The 19,387-nt window shown below is 62.6% G+C and overlaps 1 protein-coding gene across 2 annotated transcripts in view; it reads left to right on the top strand.

Moving 5' to 3' along the window:
• CPLX2 (complexin 2) overlaps positions 1-17,846 on the top strand; it is a 67,553-nt gene extending 49,707 nt beyond the window's left edge. For both annotated transcript variants that reach the window (XM_074960195.1, XM_074960196.1), the window contains 3 exons: positions 8,959-9,075; positions 14,322-14,497; positions 17,634-17,846. In XM_074960195.1, coding sequence (XP_074816296.1) covers positions 9,045-9,075; positions 14,322-14,497; positions 17,634-17,831 — 405 coding nt within the window. In that variant the 5' untranslated portion in view covers positions 8,959-9,044 and the 3' untranslated portion in view covers positions 17,832-17,846. The remainder of the gene's footprint in view (positions 1-8,958; positions 9,076-14,321; positions 14,498-17,633) is intronic.
• The last annotated feature ends 1,541 nt before the right edge of the window (positions 17,847-19,387 follow it).

Raw genomic sequence — 19,387 nt, 5'->3', positions numbered from 1 at the left:
GGCGCACTCGGGTTACTCCGGGCCAAGCTGCGCCCGTGCAACTCCCGCTGTGTGTCCCCGCTGCGCTGCTCCGGCCCCTGCCCACTACAGCAGGGAAGCGAGGCCGGCCCCTCACCGTCCCCTCGCGGCTGCGGCCAGCGGCCGGGACACACGCGAGGCGCTGGGGCCGAGCCGGGGAACGTGCCTCTCCTGCGGGTGCGGGGCTGGGACAGGGCACGCGGGGCTCAGCCAGAACTAGGGAGCCGCAGAGCCCCTCGGGAGCCCCATCCTGGGCTGGCGACCCGCCCCCTCTCCCTGCAGCCAGCGGGGCTCAGCTCCCAGTGCCCGGAGCCCCGCACAGCCCAGCCCGCCTGCCCGGGCTGGAGACAGATCCGGGACACGTTCCCCAGCGGCTGCCCGCGGCCGAGCCCCGGCAGAAGGACGCCCCAGCTCCGCCGCGCGGGGGGCAGCTGGGCAGAGCCTGTGTTTGCACCCCGGAGCGGCGAGGGGAGCTGGGGCTCCGGGCTGCAGACCCGCTGCGCCAGGCGGCATTTGCCTTGGGGGTCTCCTGTCCTCTGCATGTGCCAGAATCACAAGAAAACCGCCGGGGGAGGGGGGCGGGCTGCCTGCTGGACCCTCTGCCCCGCTAATGCGTCCCTCCCTGGGCGGCTCGGGGCTCCCCCCCCCCCCCCGCCTGCCGCTTGCCTGCCCCTGGCCATGGCCGGGCGCTCCGGGCACATCCCCCAGCTCTGCTCGGATCCCCTGTCAGCGCTGTCCCGGGAAAGGCACCGGCGCCCCCTGCACGCCACATCTCCCCACAACCGGACCTTGCAGGCAGCGCAGCAAGCTGGCACCCCACAGCTAGAGCCCCTGCACATTCCCTGCTCGGGAAACCCCCCCGGGGTGTATTCACAGACACGCCCTGCAACAGCAAAGACACCCCGGGCACCTCGCCCAGCCCCCGACACGGCACGTACACCCCACGGCACATTGTACGCCCCGGGCACCTCGCCCAGCCCCCGACACGGCACGTACACCCCACGGCACATTGTACGCCCCAGGCACCTCGCCCAGCCCCCGACACGGCACGTACACCCCACGGCACATTGTACATCCCGGGCACCTCGCCCACCCGCCGACACGGCACGTACACCCCACGGCACATTGTACGCCCCGGGCACCTCGCCCACCCCCCGACACGGCACGTACACCCCACGGCACATTGTACGCCCCGGGCACCTCGCCCACCCCCCGACACGGCACGTACACCCCACGGCACATTGTACGCCCCGGGCACCTCGCCCACCCGCCGACACGGCACGTACACCCCACGGCACATTGTACGCCCCGGGCACCTCGCCCACCCCCCGACACGGCACGTACACCCCACGGCACATTGTACGCCCCGGGCACCTCGCCCACCCGCCGACACGGCACGTACACCCCACGGCACATTGTACGCCCCGGGCACCTCGCCCACCCCCCGACACGGCACGTACACCCCACGGCACATTGTACGCCCCGGGCACCTCGCCCACCCGCCGACACGGCACGTACACCCCACGGCACATTGTACGCCCCGGGCACCTCGCCCACCCCCCGACACGGCACGTACACCCCACGGCACATTGTACGCCCCGGGCACCTCGCCCAGCCCCCGACACGGCACGTACACCCCACCGCACATTGTACGCCCCGGGCACCTCGCCCAGCCCCCGACACGGCACGTACACCCCACCGCACATTGTACGCCCCGGGCACCTCGCCCACCCGCCGATACGGCACGTACACCCCACCGCACATTGTACGCCCCGGGCACCTCGCCCACCCCCCGACATGGCACGTACACCCCACGGCACATTGTACGCCCCAGGCACCTCGCCCACCCGCCAACACGGCACGTACACCCCACGGCACATTGTACGCCCCGGGCACCTCGCCCGCCCGCCGACACGGCACGTACACCCCACGGCACACTGTACGCCCCGGGCACCTCGCCCACCCCCCGACATGGCACGTACACCCCACGGCACATTGTACACAGCAGGCACCTCGCCTGTGCCTCCCTTCACATGCAGAGATGCCAGCCAGAATTGGCGTGAGACCTGTTCCTGGGGCAGTGCTGGGAAGGGGCTCTGGGGGGCTGGACAGCGCGTCCATCTCTCCAGATCTGTCCATCCTTGTGGGCTCACAACTCCTCACCCTCAGCAGCTGCGAACAAGGGAGACAATCAGGTGGAGCAGGTGTCCTGTCGTGCAGGGGCGGAGGGGCTCTGTGAGACCATCATGATCCTGTTACACTGGGGGCTGTCTATGTCTCAGAGCTCAGTGCCCACCCTGCACTCCAGGCCCCAGGCTCTCCTCCCACACTGCCCCATGGGAAGTCCCTGTGGCCAACTCCAGCTGGGCACTGGCCATAGGGAGAGCATGGCCATGCCCATCCCCACCACCTCGGGCCTGGAGCAGTGATGCAGGCCCTGACTGGGCTGAGCAGAGTCTTCCTTGGTGACTTTTTTCTGCAGGAGCAATGGGGGGGTCAAGGGCTCCCCAAGGGGCCCAGAGCTAGAAGGGGCAGCCTGGAGGCTGTGGGTCGCCCCTGCAGTCCAGCTCCTGCCCCGCACCCTGCTCCCCTTGTGATACACTGAGGCTCCAGAGCCAGGTTCCCTCCAAGCCCCAAGGTCCTGCAACAGCCAGGCCAGGCGCAAGGTGACTCTGTGAGCCCAGGGAGCGGGCAGAGCCCTCAGGGTTCAGGAAGGGTCGGGGACACAGTCCGGGCTGAGTGGATGGGTGTGCTTGCTGGGATTGTTCTGGGCTGGCTCTGATCCCAGACTAGGGGCTGCATGCACCAGACTGGAAATAAGGTGTAACTTTTTAACCGTGAGGGTGATGAATCAGTGGAAGAACTTCCCCAGGGTCCTGGTGGATCCTCCATCACTTAACATCGTTAAATCCAGAGGGGAGGTTTTTCTAACTGCTCTGCTCTAGGAATTCGCCTGCGGCAGGTCTCTGTCCTGTGTTATGCAGGAGGTCAGACTAGACAATCACAGCGATCCCTTCTGGCCTTGCAATCGGTGAGGAGCTGCAGCTCGTGTGCAAAAATCCGTGTTTGTCTGAAACCTCTTCCCTGCCCGGCCCCCCTACATGGCGCAGCGCTGACAGGGGGGCAGGGGCAGGGCTGGCTGAGTTCACAGCACTGTGTAAATACGCCACCGTCCCATCCTCCCCAGCGCGGGCGCTGCTGGCGCGATGACTGGCAGCGCTGGGTTAGGCAACAGAACCGTTTCCTGGGGGCCGTGGCAGACGTCCGATTGCCTGGGGGGTTTACACCTAGATTGGACCCTATTCCAGGAAATGGCCAGCCCAGATCAATCCTGCATTGGCAGGGAGACTGCCTGGGTGATGTCATAGGTCTTTCCTCTCTCTAGCAGCTGTGATTCTGTTATTTATGATTATTGCTAAGATTTCTCTTCCTTGTGGCTCTATGGCGACTTGCCAACAGCCTCACTTGTCCAAACCTCGTTCATTCAGAACCTCCTGCTTCCCCCAGGGAGCTGGCGTCCTGTCCCCGTCCCCCCATGTGTGGCCTTTATGGAGAACAGCCCTCCCAGAAGCCCCATCCCACCCCCAAATTATGCTACTTAATTTTCTGCTCCCCAATTCCAGACCCAGAAGGCCGGGTTCGCCTGGGGGGGGGGGGTGGCATGAGACGTGAGAGGGGAGAGCCACTCTCCCAAGTATTAGCCGCAGCGCTCGCAAAAGGAATCGTCTTCCTGATGATGATGCCGTATCAAAGCATTAAATCAAAGCTGAGGGGAGGATGCAAAATGACTACAAATGCTCCGTCAGCAGCCGGCCCGGCCCGGTGGGGAGGGACAGACTGGTGCTAAGTGCTGAGTTGAGAGCCTGCCTGCATCCTGCTAACGAGCCATTAGCTCCCACGACCTCGACCGAGAAGCGTTCTCTGCCTTGCAAAAATGAACTTAATTATCAAGAACCTACAGTGGCTAATTCATATGAGGCAGGGCTAAAATCAATTGAGTGGGGAGGCTGCCTGCTTCCCCGGGAGCAGCAGGAGAACCCTCATCCCCTCGACATGGGGCTTGCTGCGGTTTGTAGTGGCCGACCTGTGTTTGTGTTTGAAGCAATGTGGTTGAAGGGGTCTCCCCCTCTGCCCTCCAGCAGCCACAGGCCAGGGACTGATGCTAGTGAATGATGATACAGGTGCAGGGGATCTAAGGCAGCAGTGTTCAGCCGGCAAGTGCCTGGCTTGGGAAGCAAGCTCTAATCTAAATCCAGGCTGCGTCTCCACTAGAGACGTGAGCCGTTTGTAATTGACCGGTTTAAGCCATGCTGAGGTGGCCCACCGTCTGAATCCATTTCATTCGCATGGCCCTCTGGGTACCAATCCCCACCTGCTCCACTCACTCCCAGAAGCAGGGCCGGCTGGGAGATCCTGCTGTCGGAGAGTGGGGACGGATCGAACTGTTTCTGCTTTAATCAGCTATTAAATTGGCTGCAAGGCCAGCAGGACTAAGCAGGGAATCGGTGTGTGTAGACCCCAGGAGTTCCCCAAACCTTCCAGCGGCCAGGCCCCAGGGCCCAGGCCAGGCCATGGTAAGAGTGCAAATGTGTGACTGCAACCGTAACACCCGCTCCCTCGGCTGCTGGAAGCACCGCTTGAGACAAACCTCCCTGGACACTCCCCAAAGCTGCAGGCTTCATTCCAGCTTCAGATGTTCCCGTGTAGAACAGAAATTGGGTGGAACTGCAATAACCCCTATCCCAGAGCAGCAGGGCTAATGGGGCCGTGCTGCCCTCCAGTGTTTACCTCAGAGCTGGCCCTCCGGTTCAACGAGCGAGTGTAGGCCTAGGGCTTGGTACCGAAGGGAGTCCCTCTGTTCTCCACATGTGCTGGCCAGGACTATACTCGGAGCACTCTGCCAGGTTAGCTATCCAGGCACGTTACACCAGCAAAGCACTCCAGCCTGGATGCAGCTGATTCCCTGGTTTGTGCGAGCAGGGCTTGTGTCAGCCCCTCAAGCAAAATACTCTGTAGTGGCAAAAATGCCGTTTTGCAGCTATAGCTGTGTCTACACAAGGAGCTTTTGCCAGCAGGGATCACACCTCATCACACACCCCTGGCTGACACGGCTAAGCTGGCAAAAGCTATCGTGTAGACTTGGCCTCTGTATCCAGGGGCTCACAGGGGGCCCAAGGAAATGAAAAATGCTGAGCTGGCTTCCACATTACGATGGAAACAGCCTTCTGAGAACCCAGCTGAGGGCAGTCTCCTCTGCCGGCTGCCTCCTGCTGCAGAGCGGGAGGGATGAGGGGCCATCGATTCATACACTGGGGCAAATAAGGAGCTGGGCATAAGCAGGGGCACTCGCCACGGACTCTCATAGGAGTGGTCTCCATTTACGTGAGGGCTGAATTTGGCCCATTGTCTGGCCAGGGCATACCGTGCTCCACCCCGTCCAGGCAGCCAGCAGGGTTCCCTGGCAGCTGCTCAGCCCTGGGAGGGAGCATGCGCAGTCGCTCTGTGGGGACAGAGCACGGGCAGTCCTGTTGGCATGTAGACGCTGCGAGGGGATGCAGCATGCTCAGTGCAGACAGACTCTGCAGAGAAGTTGGCTGCTGAACCGTAAAAAGGTTTTACCGAGCTCGTGTGAACAGCCGTTTCCAGCAGTTCCAAACTTGGGCAGATTTCCCTGGGGAAGACAAAAGGCACGTTCCTGACACCAGGGTGCTACTCCCGATCTCCTTGTGAGAAGTGGCTGAATCATTTTTGCTGAAACATTCAGAAAAGCCCCAAATGGTTAAACTTTGTCAAATTTATAAGCAGCTGAATACTGGGTCTTATGATGGGACATGTCAGGCAACCTTAAGTCTAGGACCTGCCCATCATCACTGGATGGAATGGGCTGGAGCTCTTCCAGGGGTCTCCTGCATGGTTCTGGAGATATGCAAAGAGGAGTTAGGAACACGGAACCCTTCTGAAAGGGAAAGGAAGGCGCTGATCTGCATGTTAGATCGGTCGTGCATGAGTCATTGGCATCACGGCCGTGCTGCCTGCCCTCACGTCAAATGGTTCTGGGCACATTCCGCTGGCCCGCGAAGGATCAAATCCCTGCTTGTTTCCAGTCACTTAACCCCACAGCCGAGAACGAGGTGCTCCCAGAGGGCGTCCTCCAGAAAGGCAGGGTGCAATGAGCAATCTCTGGAAGGGCCTCCAGTCAAGCTTGTGCCTTTCACTGTTGTAAAGCCCCATCTGGAAATGCAGCCACTCCAATAGGCTGCCACTTGATGTGCAGGAGCAGAGCCTCAAGAACTGTCTCCCAGGGACCAGTGCAGCTGGTGCTTCAGTCAGCCAAGGGTTAAATGTCCCAAGCGATGGGATTTGCACCCGTGCCCTGGGGAGAGGGTGCAGCAGCCTAAAGCAGTGCTCAAAGTTCCCATTCTCACTTTGGGCCTGTGACTCCTAGCCACACCCTCCGTGGGGTTTGCACCCATCCCGTAGTTGCAGACTGTCGGGAATATTCTGCACTACTTCTGCAGTAGGGAGGCGTCGGAGGTTTATCAATGTCCTGGGGGGCTCTGTTTGCACAGGTGGAGTTTTGGTTCAGATAGAGCAGGGACTCTATGCTTGTACAGCACCTAGCACGATGGGGTCCTAGGCCATGACTAGGCTCCTAGGCACTACAGCAAGGTACCCCAGGTAGTACTGATGCAAAGAGCAATGTCAGGTTACTACAAGAAGAGGACAGGGGATTGACAGGAAGTGAGGATGCTCCAATGGAAACAGCGTAAGGAGAGGGGAAGCCACCTTTCAGCTGTTTGAGGGGAATCTGTCCCCAGCTGGGGTTGGAGAGGCAGGATGGCCTAGTGGTCAGGGCACTGGCCTAGGACCCAGGAGACCTGGGCTCAATAACCTGCCCTGCCACAGACTCCCCAACTAACTTGGGGCAAGGCACTTAGTGCCTCAGCTCCTCACCCATAAAAGGACCCTACTAGCACGGCCTGACCTCGCAGGGGCACCAGTGGCTCACTGTGATAATGGCAGACAGGTGTGAAGCAGGAAACCTCCGGGCTGAAAGCTGCAGCTTTGCTAAGTGGTAGCTGGGCTTGTAGCTTCTTTCCTGGCACCTAGCAAATCTGTTTAGCAGCACCAGAGCAGATCTGCTCCCCCGCCAGTTAGCAGAGGTGCCCGCACAGTCCAGTCAGCTCATTGTACCATGGACCCACAGCAGCCAAACACAGGGTCACTCCAGTATCCCTCCCAGACCCCACGTGGGTCCCTGAGGCAGAAAAGCAGCCACACGTCTCTGTACAGCTGCCAACTGAAAAGAGCTTAGTTCCATCCAGGGCTCCATTGTATGGGGGGGCTTTTCTACCGTGGCTGGGTGGTGGCCACGGTGTGTCATGCGGCTATTCCAGCCAGGCTGGGGCGAGCTGCCAGCTGGCTTTGTCCCCTCTGGCTGTCTGGCCAGCAGTTGGCAGACAGGAGCCCTGGATCCTTCTAGCAAGTGGGAAGCAGGATGGTTGTAAGTCTGTCTGAAGCTGCTGTGGTGTAAAGTGTGTGTGTGTGTGTGCACAGTCGCACACTGAGCGTGGGGTGAGCGTGTGAGAAGTAGACTAGGTGTGCGGGAGGTGCAGGAGAGAGAAAGAGCCGGCTTGTATTTATCAGTCTAATTATTTCCCTGAGTGGATCCATGACTAATCCTGCAAAGGCAGCTGGTGAGCGGGGGCCAGGAACACAGCCCTGGGCACCCACTTTTGGTTCTGGCTGCCAGGGATTCTGCATGTGTTGGCCTGTATCCATCTGGGTCAAACTGGAGTGTCCCGCACAGTCCCACGTGGCCTGCTGCACTTCATCCCTACAGTCATCTCCCTTTGGCCCCGGAGACAAGCTCACCCCGTCATCGTATGCGCCATAGGCTTCCGTGGGGATTGTGCAGGGAGATTGGGGCCTGAAAGTGATGTCAGTGGAGTTAATCCTGATTTACAGCAGTGCAAGTGAGAGCAGAATCTGGCCCATGATTTGCATCTCAATAGCAATTCCTTTCCCCCGCCCTATCACCGCCTCTGGTGAGTGTGACATGGTTCCCTTTCGCGCCTGACTGCACCAGCAAAGACTAGGGCTAATCACAAGAGCAAGGTTACCCCAACGCTCCTTGCCCCAGGCGCTGGGTAAGGCTGTCAAGGAGTCCCTGGGCGATGCTCTGGAACTGCTCCCTACAAAGCCAGGCAGGATTCTGGGGAAGTCTCCTCTCTGGGAGCAGCCTGTCTGCAGGACACACAGCTCCCCCGGCTCCACCTTCCTGGCTCTGACCTCGGAGCATTCAGCATCCTCTGCCCCTCCGTGTGCTTCCCACAGCGAGTCCGCTCAGGCGGGGCTCCTGGGGAAGCCAGAGGGTCCTGCCCCCCAACTCTGCAGTCAGACGTGACTCTCAGCCAGCCAGTAAAACAGGTGGTTTATTAGACGACAGGACCATGGTCTAACACAGAGCTTGTAGGTGCAGAGAACAGGACCCCTCAGCCGGGTCCATTTTGGGGGGCAGTGAGCCAGACAACCACGTCTGCACTTCACTCCATGTCCCAGCCAGTCCCAAACTGAAACTCCCTCCAGCCCCTCCTCCTCTGGGCTTTGTTCCTTTCCCGGGCCAGGAGGTCACCTGATTCCTTTGTTCTCCAACCCTTTAGCTCTCACCTTGCAGGGGGGAAGGGCCCAGGCCATCAGTTGCCAGGAAACAGGGTGTCAGCCATCCTCTGTGTCCACACCCCTGCACACACCTGCCCTCTAGGGCTCTGCAACGATCATACACCCTTACCCCACCCCCTAGATACTTAAGAACTGCCTAGGGGAAACTGAGGCACCCCCACACTATTCAGAGGAAACATTAAGAACAGTCCCACTTCATCACAAAGGCCTCTGCATTGGCTCTCAGCCCATCTCACTGTGTCTCTCCTTCCCGGCCAGGTGGCACCTGATCCTAGGAGTCCGGCCCCACAGCACTGGATGAGAATTCTGCTGTGGTCTAGAGCGCACTGATCCAGCCCGGCAGCATGGACTTTGTAATGAAGCAAGCGTTAGGGGGTAAGTCTGTTCTTCATATTTGGATCGTGCCTGCCTGCCTGCCCCACGCCCTCCCGGCTGGGTGTCTGAGAAAGGGCCCCACACTGAGGAGAGCTTGGCCTAGGACTGTCTCAAAGGCTGCTGCTAAAGGGGGAGACCCATGTGGATTGTTTCTCTCTGTCTACGTGCCACCCGGGTGCCAGGAGCCAGGTGTAGGGAGTTCTCCCAGGGGAGCCGAGCCCAGCTGTGGTCCCATGCACCAGCTCCCCAGTCTCTCTCTAACGGCGGTGCTGCTATTTCCTCGCGTCCCGTCCCGTGAAAGAGCCAGAAGCAGCAGGGATCCTGTACCCCTGGCATCAGGCTGGCGGGCCAGGAAGTGCCTGGAATACCTGGAGAGCTGACAAACCCTCCAACCCAGCCCGCCCCCGCTTCAGCAATAGCCCCGCTCACTCAGCCTGGGGGTCCGGCAGCTCGACTCTGCTGGGAATGGAGCCCGCAGCTTTGAGACCCTGGGAAGTCCCCGGTATAACTCACCGGCGAGCCCCAGGCTGGCAGCCGGGGGTGGGTGCTAGCCACACGGAAGGGCTAGATAACGACAGGCTGAGAACAGCTGTAGCAGGACAGAGGTGGCAGCTGTTTTAATCCCTGAACTGTTTCATACTCAGAGCTCTGGCATCACACACTGAGGGGAACACCCGGTGGGGTTCTGATTTTCCTGCTGCCAGGTGGGGCCGTTAGCCACAAGGGTTCCCTGGGCCACCAGCCTCGCTGACTGGCTGGCGTTTTCCCTTGTCACTCTGGCTAGTGGAGTTGGTTTGTGTTGGGGTCGTAGCGAAGGGACTTGCCTGGCCCCGTGACTCTTGTATCTGAGCCCCTCCCAGTCTGTAACGGATTGACCCGCCCAGCCCCCTGGAAAGACAGGCCGGGGCTTTGATTCCCATTGAACAGACTTGTGGCAGAGCTGAGACTTGGCCTCAGTCCCACTGGGCTGCCCTCCCCTGAGCAGCCCCTGGCTGATCGGGAATCGCTGTCTGGCTGAGCCATGGTAGCTTTACAGCGATGTGAAGGGCCCTGGGGAGGCAGCTCCCTTCCCCGTGGAGTCACAGGAGACACTAAACTGGGCGGTTCGCAGAGCCCAGGGGCCTGGCATGGTCAGCGACACGGGGACAGCGCAGCAGCTATGTAAGAATAACCCAACCCCCCTGGATTCTCCGGGGGAACAGCAGGGCACCTGGCACTGAAGGAGAGTGCAGTGACAGGGGAGGCCGGGGAGGGGCAGGACACAGCAGAGAGAGCAGCCAATGGGGCTGGGGCTGCAAGCACGGCCCGGCGCATCGGCCGAGGGGCAGAGCAGAGCCACAGGTCATGACGGTGGGCCGCGGGTGTCTGAGAGGAGACGGCCACGCTGCTGCCCTGCCCCACGGGGAAAGCCCCCTGCCGGCAGTCCAGAGACCCAGCTCCCTAGGACCGGCAGAACTGGAACACCCGGAACCCAGCACCTTCCTCCATGGCATCTCTGCTGTTCTCCCCACAGCGAGCTCAGCCCCAGCCCAGCCCCCAGGCCGCTGCCACGCGCTGCCCTCCTGGCTCTAGGCTGCACCACTGGCCTCAGTCCTGGCCGAGGGGCCAGCCGGGAGCAGCTCCAGCTGGGAGAGCTGGTCCCTGCATGGGGAGGCTGCTAGGCAGGGACCAGCACACTGCACCAGGGATTGCTGGGCACCAGGCTGGGTGCTCACGGTGCTCCGAGGGCTCGCCCTCTCTGCGGGGGTTGTGACGAAGCGGGACTGTTCTTAATGTTTCCTCTGAATAGTGTGGGGGTGCCTCAGTTTGCCCTAGGCAGTTCTTAAGTATCTAGGTGGTGGGGTAAGGGGGTATGATCATTGCAGAGCCCTAGAGGGCAGGTGTGTGCAGGGGCCTGGCCCAAGGAAACTCCACACAGACATATAGGTTGGGGTCAGGAGTGGGAGCCTGTCCACGGAGTCCCCGGGCGATGCTCTGGAACTGCTCCCTACATAGCCAGTCAGGACTCTGGGGAAGTCTCCTTTCTGTGAGCAGACTGTCTGCAGGACACACAGCTCACTCAGCTTCCACCTTCCTGGGTCTGACCTCGGAGCATTCAGCCTCCTCTGCCCCTCCGTGCGCTTCCCCCAGCGAGTCCGCCCAGGCGGGGTCCTGGGGAAGCCAGAGGGTCCTGCACCCCAACTTCGCAGACAGATGTGACTCTCAGCCAGCCAGTAAAACAGAAGGTTTATTAGACGACAGGGACATGGTCTAAAACAGAGTTTGCAGGTGCAGAGAACAGGACCCCTCAGCTGGGTCCATTTTGAGGGGGCAGTGAGCCAGACAACCACGTCTGCCCTTCACTCCATGTCCCAGCCAGCCCCAAACTGAAACTCCCTCCAGCCCCTCCTCCTCTGGGCTTTGTCCCTTTCCCGGGCCAGGAGGTCACCGGATTCCTTTGTTCTCCAGCCCTTCAGCTCTCACCTTGCAGGGGGGAAGGGCCCAGGCCATCAGTTGCCAGGAAACAGGGTGTCGGCCACTGTCTGTGTCCAGACCCCTGCACACACCTGCCCTCTAGGGCTCTGCAATGATCATACACCCTTACCCCACCACCTAGATACTTAAGAACTGCCTAGGGGAAACTGAGGCACCCCCACACTATTCAGAGGAAACATTAAGAACAGTCCCACTTCATCACAGGGGGTGCCCCAGCTCCGCTCTGTCTGCTCCCCAGCCCCAGGCCTGATGCTGTATGTGTGTGGGGCCGGAGGGGGGCGGGGCAGCTCTGTATCAGCAGTGGGTGGCATGTTGCCAGGGTTGCCTAGCCTGATGGGGCCTCGCGAGACATGGTCACACCCCAGCCTTCTGCTGCTGCTTCCAGCCTGGTGCCCCCGGGCACTCCCCGGCACGGGCACTGGCTGCCCCACCTCCCGCTGGGCCCTGGGCCTGCCCTCTCCCAGGTACGCCCCACGCCGCACTGTGGGTCTGCAGCACAGCCTCGCCCCCTTGCCCAGCACTGCGGGCAGTAGCCCCCCAGCGGTCTCTGTGCTGGTCCTCACTGGCTGGGTCCAGGGGAGCCTGGCATCTGCAGCCGCTGGGCAGCTCCACTGTGGAAGGGGGAGCCCCGCAGCCTGGCCCTGGCATAGAAGGTGGCAGGAAAGGCCCCAGGGGGCCTGCTCGCTCTGAGGCCGTGCTGGGCCCAGGACAGGGATCTGGCTGCGCGTCCGGGGACCCGTCTGCCTCGGCATCTCGCTAGCTCACGACTGGTCTGCTCAGGTTCTTGCCTTTGCATTCGTGGGGGACAAAACTTCACCACCAGCTCCGTGGGCTTTGCAGGGAGGGTCTGGCAGTGCACCTGGGCGCCCACCCAGAAGCTCCCGGGGGGGTCCACGTTCCCATCCAGAGAGGTGTGGGGGGTCTCTCCCCACCTGGGGGGTCTCCACTCGTGACCTGCGGCTCCGGGGTTCCATGCTGAGTGACTTGCACAGCTCTGTGGCTCACGTCTCTGCCCGGCACCGGGCCAGACCTGCCGCGGCCCCTCCCGGGAGAAGGCGCTTGAGCTGAGCCGTGGGTCGCCTGTTTGCTCGCTGCTCCCATTGCTAACCTGTAAACTCGCCGTCTCCGCTGCCAAAACACATCAATCTGCCTCCCATCAGAGCAGGGAGGGGCGAGGGGAGCTGCTCCTTGGGCCACAGCCTGGCTGCCCCTCCCCTCTGGCTGCCCCCGGCCCGGCTCCCTGCATCCCCGCTCCTTTGGCATTAGCTGCCACTGATGCTTGGCCACGTTGTCCCTTTGCCATCACCCACGTCTGGCTGCCTCCTCGCTGGCCCTGCCCAGCTCCGAGGCTGTGGGACGCACCCCGAGGGAGCCCCTCTAGCCCTGCCCAGGGTAAGACTGTTCCCTCCTGGACATTTCCTTACCGTTTGTCCAGGCTGGACTGCCTTTGCCAGGCCCTGAGGCTCCCCGCCCCCCGCCAAACGGGCTGTGTCTGCACGTGGGGGCTGCTTTGCAATCGTGTCCCCAGTTCAGCTCCTCGAAGGGGAGCCCAGCTAGGAAGGGGTGGTCCCAGCCGAGGCCTGCACACAGCCCCCCCCTGCCCATGCAGCCCCCAAACTGCACCGGCTGGGTGCCCTGCCAGGGCTCATTGCAACCCGGGAGCCAGCGAACGTGCTGCCCACAATCGCCCCCGAGTCCTTTCTCCTGGCTACTGCTTCCCAGGGGAGGGGGTGTCTGTGTGGCAGGCTGCGGCCTTGGGATGTCTCAGGGGCAGAGGCCTGTGCAGAATCCCCCACGGATCTTCCCGGCCTTTCCAGGCTCTGTGTCACCCTTGCCTGCCCTCCTGCTCTTGGCGGAGCCTCCCTCCCTCCATTGACGCGCCTGTAATTCCTTGGCTGAAGGGCAAGGGCCAGACCCAGCCTGGCGCAGAGCCCCGTCCGTCCCGCAGCCTGGCTCTGCCGCGGAGCAGGGCTCTTTGTTCAGAGCCATGCTGCAGCCAGTTTGGAAACCAATCAGCAGGCGCCGGGTGCAGGCACTGCCCCCTGCGTAGCAGAGGGGGATTCCCCGAGACGCTGTCTTGGGAGCCTCGCTGGCACCCCGCCGCCCTGCAGCTGCGCCTCAATGACAGGAGAGATCTGGGTTCCCAGCCCACCAGCCTGCGCTGCTGAATGCCTGGCCCCGGTGCTGGGCACGCAGCCTTAGCTGGCACTTCCCAGGCTCACTCCAGGGTTACTCTGTGCCCCAAGCCCCTCGGGTGCCAGTATGCGGGGTCCTGACAGTCCAGCTACGAGTCAGGGCTCCTGCTGGTCTCCAGGCCAGGCCCCGTGAGTGCAGGGAGACCCAGCCCCAGACGCCCTGGGTAGATCCTGTTCTCTGGGCCTCCCTGCCCCAGCTGCTGGATGGGGTACAGCCCTGCCTGGCCCCCAGGGGCATTGTGGGAGAAATACAGTGCGGCTGTTGGGCAGACAGGAAAGAGGGACAGACAGGGAGATACGTCAGTCCCGCCTGTGACACGCTCACTCGCACTGGTGTAAATGACTGCACTGGAGGGGGGGCAGGGCAGCCCCAGGCCGCTGGTGAGCTGCAGCCGCATCTCATTCCCTAGTCGCCTTCCTGCCTCGCCCAGTTCTGCCCCTCCTGGCTGCGGCCAGGCGGGGGGCGGCAGGGGATGGCGCCAGGCAGCTATTGGAGGGGGGCATCTGCTTGGGGAGCCCCGAGCCCCGGCCGCAGCCTTGCTCCCCTTCCCATGCTGCCTGGTGTGTCCTGTGCAGGGGCCACCAAGGACATGGGGAAGATGCTGGGTGGAGAGGAAGAGAAGGATCCCGATGCTCAGAAGAAGGAGGAGGAGCGGCAAGAAGCCCTTCGCCAGCAGGAAGAGGAGCGGAAGGCCAAGCATGCCAGGATGGAAGCCGAGAGGGAGAAGGTTCGGCAACAGATCCGGGATAAGGTGGGTGAGGCGGGGCGGCGGGGCTGGAGTGTGGCTGTGTCACACAGACGGTGCCCAGCCACAGCCTGATGGGCCCATGCGGGAGTGGGGGGAGCCCTGTGCGGAGATGGCTGGGGGGCTGGAGCTGTGCTCAAGCTGGGGCCATAGCAGGGCTGAGTAGAGAGGGACTCCCTGCTCTGGGCAGTCACGGGGCCACCCCGGCAGCTGCTGCTCCCTTCCGCCGCTGCAAACACCCCGGAGCTGGCTCAGCACCCCTCTGCCCCCTCCCAGTGCCAGACTCTGGACAGCCCCATGGGGCGGGGCTCGAGTGACTCCGGCTCAGCCAGACATGCAGCAGTTCTGCAGGAACCTCCCATACGACACCCCTGAACGCTGCTCGCCTCGTTCGCCCCTCCTGGCCCTGTGCTGAGCATGCTGCCCACGCTGCTCCTGGCCCTGTTCTGCCTCCCCGTCCTCCTGGGCTCTGAGACCGGTAGGCTTGTGGTGCAGAGGGTGGTGGTTTAGGGCATCTGGGCTCCACCAGCGAGTGGAACTGAGCCCGGAGCCAGGCAGGGGAACTGACCAGGCTAGTTTCGAAGTGCAAAAAGCAAAGGAACTGCTCTCTGAGCTCTGTGGGGTGGGGCAGAACTGGCCCCCAGGCACCTGGTGCTCTGCCCCGCCGGACGGGGTGGGAGCAATAGCGTTTTTCAATAGGCACAGAGGGGAGGGCTTGTGGCTGCAGGGATTTCATCTGACCGCTCTCTGACTGCGTAGCTCCCATGCAACCGCCAGCCCTCTGCGTCCCAAGGGCCGCGACTTCCACCTGTAACGAGAAGGGCAGCAGGTCCCATGTCAATGAAGGAGACGGTGTGTCCTGCACACACGGCATCGGGGAGGCCGTGGGGTGCAGAGTTCTGTGCACTGGACCACTGACTCCCTGCCCGGGGGCCTGCCTGATCCCGGCTCGTCTCTTCGCCAGTGTGCTGAGCTCCAAGGGGAGGTCAGTGTCCTGTCCTGTGCTCGCTGCCACGGATCCCTGTGCCGGGCACACTGCCCAGGTTTAGGGTTGGGGTCTCTGTGCCATGGCCAATGTCCAGGCCTAGGGATTCTTGCATGGTTTCTCAGCTGGCTGCAGCCAGGGCAGGTGCCCTGGCGACAAGCCGCACATTCTCCAGCATTGCTCCGGGCGTGGGGGGGAGCTCTGCACAGCTCCTCTTCTGGGAAGTCAGGAAGGGGAGGAGGCTGGGGACTCGGGCGGGGGAGGTCAAATGGGTCATTTCCCCTCTATGCTGCGGGATCCAACCTGCCCCAGGTGGGCAGGGAGTGTTACTCCCATGGGTGGCCCATGTATGCAATGAGCTTGGTGGGTCTTAGCCTGGTGCTTAGTAGGACAGGGTCCCCATCACTGAAGAGCCACATCCCCATTGGCATTAAGTGGCAGCCTGAGCAGAGAGGGGGAGGACAGACTAGGCCATGGAGACACAGTTCCCGTCTCGGGCTGGGAGAAGCGAGCCACTGACCTCCCTGGGCCTGTTCTCTGCACGGCAGGGGAGGCCCTTGCTGAGCTCGCTGCGGGGAGCAGGGCGGAGCTGGGGCTCTGGCGTCCTAGAGCCCGTCAAACCCGGGCCCGTGGGAGCCGCATGCAGAGCATGTCCCTGGCCCAAAGCACCTGAGCGGCAGTGAAATGCTGGTAAATTAATGACAGTTCCCTGGGGCAGGCACAGTGCACGTGTTACCCGCCCTGGTGTAACACCCCTGCCCTCCTCTGCATGGAGCGGGACCCTGCTCCAGCGCACACACCCCTTGGCACATCCAGGGTCTCACACACCCCTCCGTACGCATCCCCAGAGTGCCCCCCGCACCTTCTCACACCCAGAGCTGCTGTGTCTGTGACACACCCGCTGCTGCGCACACAGCTACACACTTGCTCCCACAGAGCCCCTCTGGCACACACAAAACCCACCTGCCCATGGCCCCCTCCCTGGCCTGGCCAGCCCTTGGAGCAGGAGCCCTGGGCGCTGCTGCCCTTGAGCCTGGATTTGGACACAGCCGAGGCTTGGCCCCTTTCTCACTGGTGACACTGTGAGTGGCAGCAAGGCCTGACTGGGGAAACGCTGCCCCAGAGATTCTCCCCCTTCGCAACCGCTCCGAAACTCTGCCCCACCCTCGCTACGCGCCCCTCCTGCCGCCGCAGCAGGGGATTAGCTTGGAACGGGGGGGAGTCCTTATCCCCCCCGCCTGCTGCAAGCGGCCGCATGACAGCCTGGAATTGTCGCTCGCTATCTGCCATCTTTAATAACCCGCTGAGGAGCAGATAACGTGGCCGCATCGCGCCAGGAGCTGCCTCGGCCCAGACGCTGGGGAAGCCTGACTCTAATCACAGATGCCTCCAATATCCTGTGAGCCGAGACAGATGGGAACAGGCGATTTCAGGCAGCGGGGCTCGGCCAGCCGGTTCCTCCTTTAGGCCGTGCGGGAGTGGGGGGAGCTGCACCGTGTCCTTCGCGTGGCCGGAGGCGCCCCAGGGCAGCTGGGGACGGGGAGCCTGGTCGCTTTGCAAGCTGGGCCTGGCCGTCTGCCCCGGTCTCGCCTGTGGGAGGAAAATGAGGAAAGGATGAGTGGCTGTGATGGGCTTCGGCCCACACTCACCCCGGGAGCCTGGCAGGCGGCCTGCACGGCCCGGGCAACGCTCTGGGCATCGCTGCTCATGGGCTTTTTTCTTATGGAGACAGCAGCACCTAGATGCCACAGTGGTGGACATTAGAAACATGAAAGACCAAAGCGCATCCCCCAGCCTGCCCCAGAGAGGCAGGCAGGGTAGTTGGCTGGATGGTGAAGGAACGTGGGCCTGACCAGACACATGCCCAAGGCTGGCATCATGGCAGTGCCAGCCCCCCTTGCTGTGCTAGGCTCTGGCTGTTACCCGCCGCGGGCTCACAGGGAGGGGCTCGCTGAGGGTATCAGCAATGGACGGGAAGGCTGCTCTCTGCTGGGCTGGCATGTGTTCAGACCCGCAGAGAGGTGTGCGTGCATTTGCACACGTGTCTGCACACTCACAGCACTGCACATGCTGGGGCAGGCCAGTGGCTGCAGACCTGGCCCCAGAGGAGAGGGGCGCCCCAGGCACTCAGAGGCCCAGTCTGTCTCTGCCCCACAGTACGGCCTGAAGAAGAAAGAGGAGAAGGAGGCAGAGGAGAAGGCGGCGATGGAGCAGCCGTGCGAGGGCAGCCTGACGCGCCCCAAGAAAGCCATCCCGGCGGGCTGCGGGGACGAGGAGGAGGAGGAGGAGGAGAGCATCCTGGACACGGTGCTCAAGTACCTGCCCGGGCCCCTCCAGGACATGTTCAAGAAGTAACAGCCCCGCGCCACCCGCCCGCCCGGGCCCACCCCCACACACTGGGGCGCACTGGACGGGGGGGGGGGGATTTTCATTTCTTTTATTTCATTTGGTTTTTGTTCCAACTCAGTTTCGAAGGGAAGATCCCAGATGTGTCCCCTGTGCCCAGAACCCCTCGCTGCTCCAGTGGGGCGGACGAGGCAACCAGACCAAAACCCACCCCCCGCCTGCTGAGCTCCGGGCAGCCAGAGCCCCAGGCCGGGCACTGCCAGGAGCCCAGGGCTCCGCCTTCCTCCCTCACCCCTCAGCCATACGGAGTCAGAGTTCTGTTGTGCCAAAGTGCCAGCCGGTTGCTTGGCAAATCCCCCCGGGCGTGGGGGGCGAACTGGGACCAAATTCACTGCAGTAACCTCATGTCGGGCGGAGGGTGGGGCAGACGGCAGGGAAAGGCACGGCTCTGCCCGCTCTCCATGCCCCCTCCCTGCCCTTCACTAACTTCAGACATTCCTCAATCCCACACTGCCTGCCTACTGCCAGGGGTTAGGGATGTGCTGGCATCAGGAGAGCACCCGCAGGCTGGCGGCTGTGCCCCCCACAACCCCGGCCCTGCCTGGAATCAGCCCATGGAGCAAAGCAACCCTGGCCCGCTCCAGCTCTCCAGCTGGCGGCTGTAGATGTCCTGCCGGGCCAGGTTCCAGGGGCCATCCTGGGGGCTGGCGCGGAGGGGACATGGTGGGCTACACGGCTGGCTCCCAGCGGCGCCGCCCCACAGCTCTCCACCCCCCCCCCCCCGCTGCTGTGCCCATTTCTGTTGCATTTTGTTTGGGCTTCAGGAAGGGGCTGTTGGGTCCGCTCCACTGGTGCTGGGCAGCCACACGCTGCCCCTCGCCTGCCGCAGCAAGCACCGGGGAGAGCCCTGGAGCAGGGGCCGTGGTACACAGGGGGGCACGTGGACTCCCCAGATAACCCTGCCCTGGGGCAGCAGGGCAGTTGGTGGGACTGGGGGGGCCGGAAGGAAAGATGAAGCCTTCCTCACCACTCTGCCTCTGCCCCCAACCCCTCCGCAGGCCCAGGAGCGACCCCAGCCATGCCTGTGCCCTGGGAGTCACGTCCCCCGCCTGTCTCCAGCCAAGCCCAGCCCGCATGGGCGTCCCTGGCCGAGCTCAGCCCTTGGGGGGTCAAGCCGAGCACCCTTTGCCATATTGAAGACCCTGCCCATTAGGGCAAATGGTTGGGGAGGAGATTTATAAAAAAACAAGGGCCGGAGTTGGGCCCAAGGAACTGGGGGTTCCCGCCTCCGCTCCCAGTCCCGCAGCACAAGGAGTGTGTGTGTGAGGTCTTGGGTCTGGGGACGATCCTGGCATGTTGCGAGGCTGGAGCCCAGAGGGCGGACGCAGCACTTAGCCCTCTGGGTGCCCCCTACCCAGCGATTCCCATTATGGCAAGGCTGCCAGCACCTGTCTCCCCAGTGCTGCCCTGAGCTGGCTGCGGGCAGCCCGTGGCAAGGCTGAGCAGCCTCCGGGGGGGTCCCACTCAGCACACTTCGCACCCTGGCCCTCGCCCACATTCCTGCT

This window comes from Natator depressus, chromosome 8 (genome assembly GCF_965152275.1).
Source record: "Natator depressus isolate rNatDep1 chromosome 8, rNatDep2.hap1, whole genome shotgun sequence".
NCBI lineage: Eukaryota > Metazoa > Chordata > Testudines > Cheloniidae > Natator > Natator depressus.
This window is presented reverse-complemented; position numbering and strand designations above follow the sequence as displayed.